The sequence below is a fragment of the Stegostoma tigrinum genome, chromosome 25 (assembly GCF_030684315.1).
Source record: "Stegostoma tigrinum isolate sSteTig4 chromosome 25, sSteTig4.hap1, whole genome shotgun sequence".
NCBI classification, from domain to species: domain Eukaryota; kingdom Metazoa; phylum Chordata; class Chondrichthyes; order Orectolobiformes; family Stegostomatidae; genus Stegostoma; species Stegostoma tigrinum.
This window is the reverse complement of record NC_081378.1, coordinates 33,154,925-33,156,376: the sequence shown is the minus strand read 5'-3', so window position 1 is coordinate 33,156,376 and position 1,452 is coordinate 33,154,925. Positions and strand designations below refer to the sequence as shown.

The 1,452-nt window shown below is 40.9% G+C and overlaps 1 protein-coding gene across 1 annotated transcript; it reads right to left on the bottom strand.

Annotated features, from left to right (window-relative positions):
- Nucleotides 1–620: 620 nt before the first annotated feature.
- On the bottom strand, nucleotides 621–971 carry LOC132210971 (histone H2B-like). The gene has a single exon (XM_059654771.1). It carries the CDS (start codon nucleotides 969–971, stop codon nucleotides 621–623), a length of 351 nt encoding a protein of 116 aa, XP_059510754.1.
- Nucleotides 972–1,452: the final 481 nt, after the last annotated feature.

Sequence of the window (1,452 nt, the reverse complement as noted above, 5' to 3'; positions counted from 1 at the left end):
ATTGCTGTCTCTGCCACAATGCTGCGCCCTGCCATTTCCAGAGTAGTCTCAAAGTATTAGTGAAAAAAAGCAGGTACTTTGGGCCCGGGTGCTGGATGGGTTTGAGGTATATTGCTTTGTCTTGCAGCTTTGTTAGAAATTTTGCTTTGAAGACTCAATCTTACAGGAATATATTGTGAGAATTCCAGTTTGAAGTTTTTGCATATGTAACGATGAAAGAAAGTTGTGTGCAGTTGTTTGAGTGCTTCACATGCATAATGTGTTAATAGGAAAATCTGTAGCATGTATAACGAGGCATATTTTGTATATGGAGCTATCTTGTAATCTTGGGTTGATTTCCTGAGACTGCTAAACTTTGTCTTCAATTCCATCCAGATCCTCTGAATATGGAACACAGCAGTGATCCTTTGTTTTCCTGGTCTCCCATAGACATTTTGAATGTTTTTCACTGGATGAGCATTGAATGATGCATTCTGCCTTTGGCTCACTGTTTGAAAGGAAATTATTGAAGACCGAATCATTTGTTGTCATTGCACCAATCTTTACTAGAGGCACCTTGTTGCCTAACACTTTCTGACCGCAAGTAGGTACTATTTATCTTTTCAATACCACGTAGTATTTCACCTGGAGCTGGTGTACTTGGTCACCACCTTTGTGTTCTTCAACATGGCATGTTTGGCCAACTGCCTGGGCAGCAGCAGGAACCTAGCAATCTGGATCTCTCTGAACTGCTTGAAATGAGACAGGCAGGAAGGGTCCCACATGATATGCTCGAGACTATCATTGACAAATGAGTTCATGATAGCCTTAGAGGAGATGCTGGTGTCAGGGTGAACCAGCTTCATTATTTTATAGGCATAGCTGGTGTAACTTTCTTTCTCTGCTTCTTCCTGCCCTTTTCCGGCATCTTTTCGATTATTTTCTTTGCACCCTTCTCTAGAGATTTGCTGCATTTTCTTCTCATCAGCCATAACGATGATCAATTTCAAACAAAGAATCTGCAAGCAGATTCTATCTTTGTTACATGACCCATCTAACTGCACCAGTTCTTTCATATTTTCTGCTCTGACGTAACCTTTCAGCACTTTTAATATTGACCGAGCCGACACACATTCTGAAGAAAGCTTTTGCATATCCACCCATTCAAGGGATTCAGACTCAAAAGCTGTGAGAGAAAGTAATTGCCTGATTCACAGTCACAGCATAACCTTGGTTGCTTAAACATGCTGACAGTGTGTAAGAGCTCCATCTACATTTAGTTGAAGATTCACCCTTCGTTTCCATGGTAAGACAGCTCAAACTGAAGAAAACGGATTGAACTGGAAGAAGATGCAAAAGTGACAAGTTGTACTTCACCTGGGGAAAATTGTCCCGGATAGCCTTCCAGTTAAATCTGTATAAGTTGGACCTTATCCAATAGTCCCACACAGGAATACCTATCTACACATATTT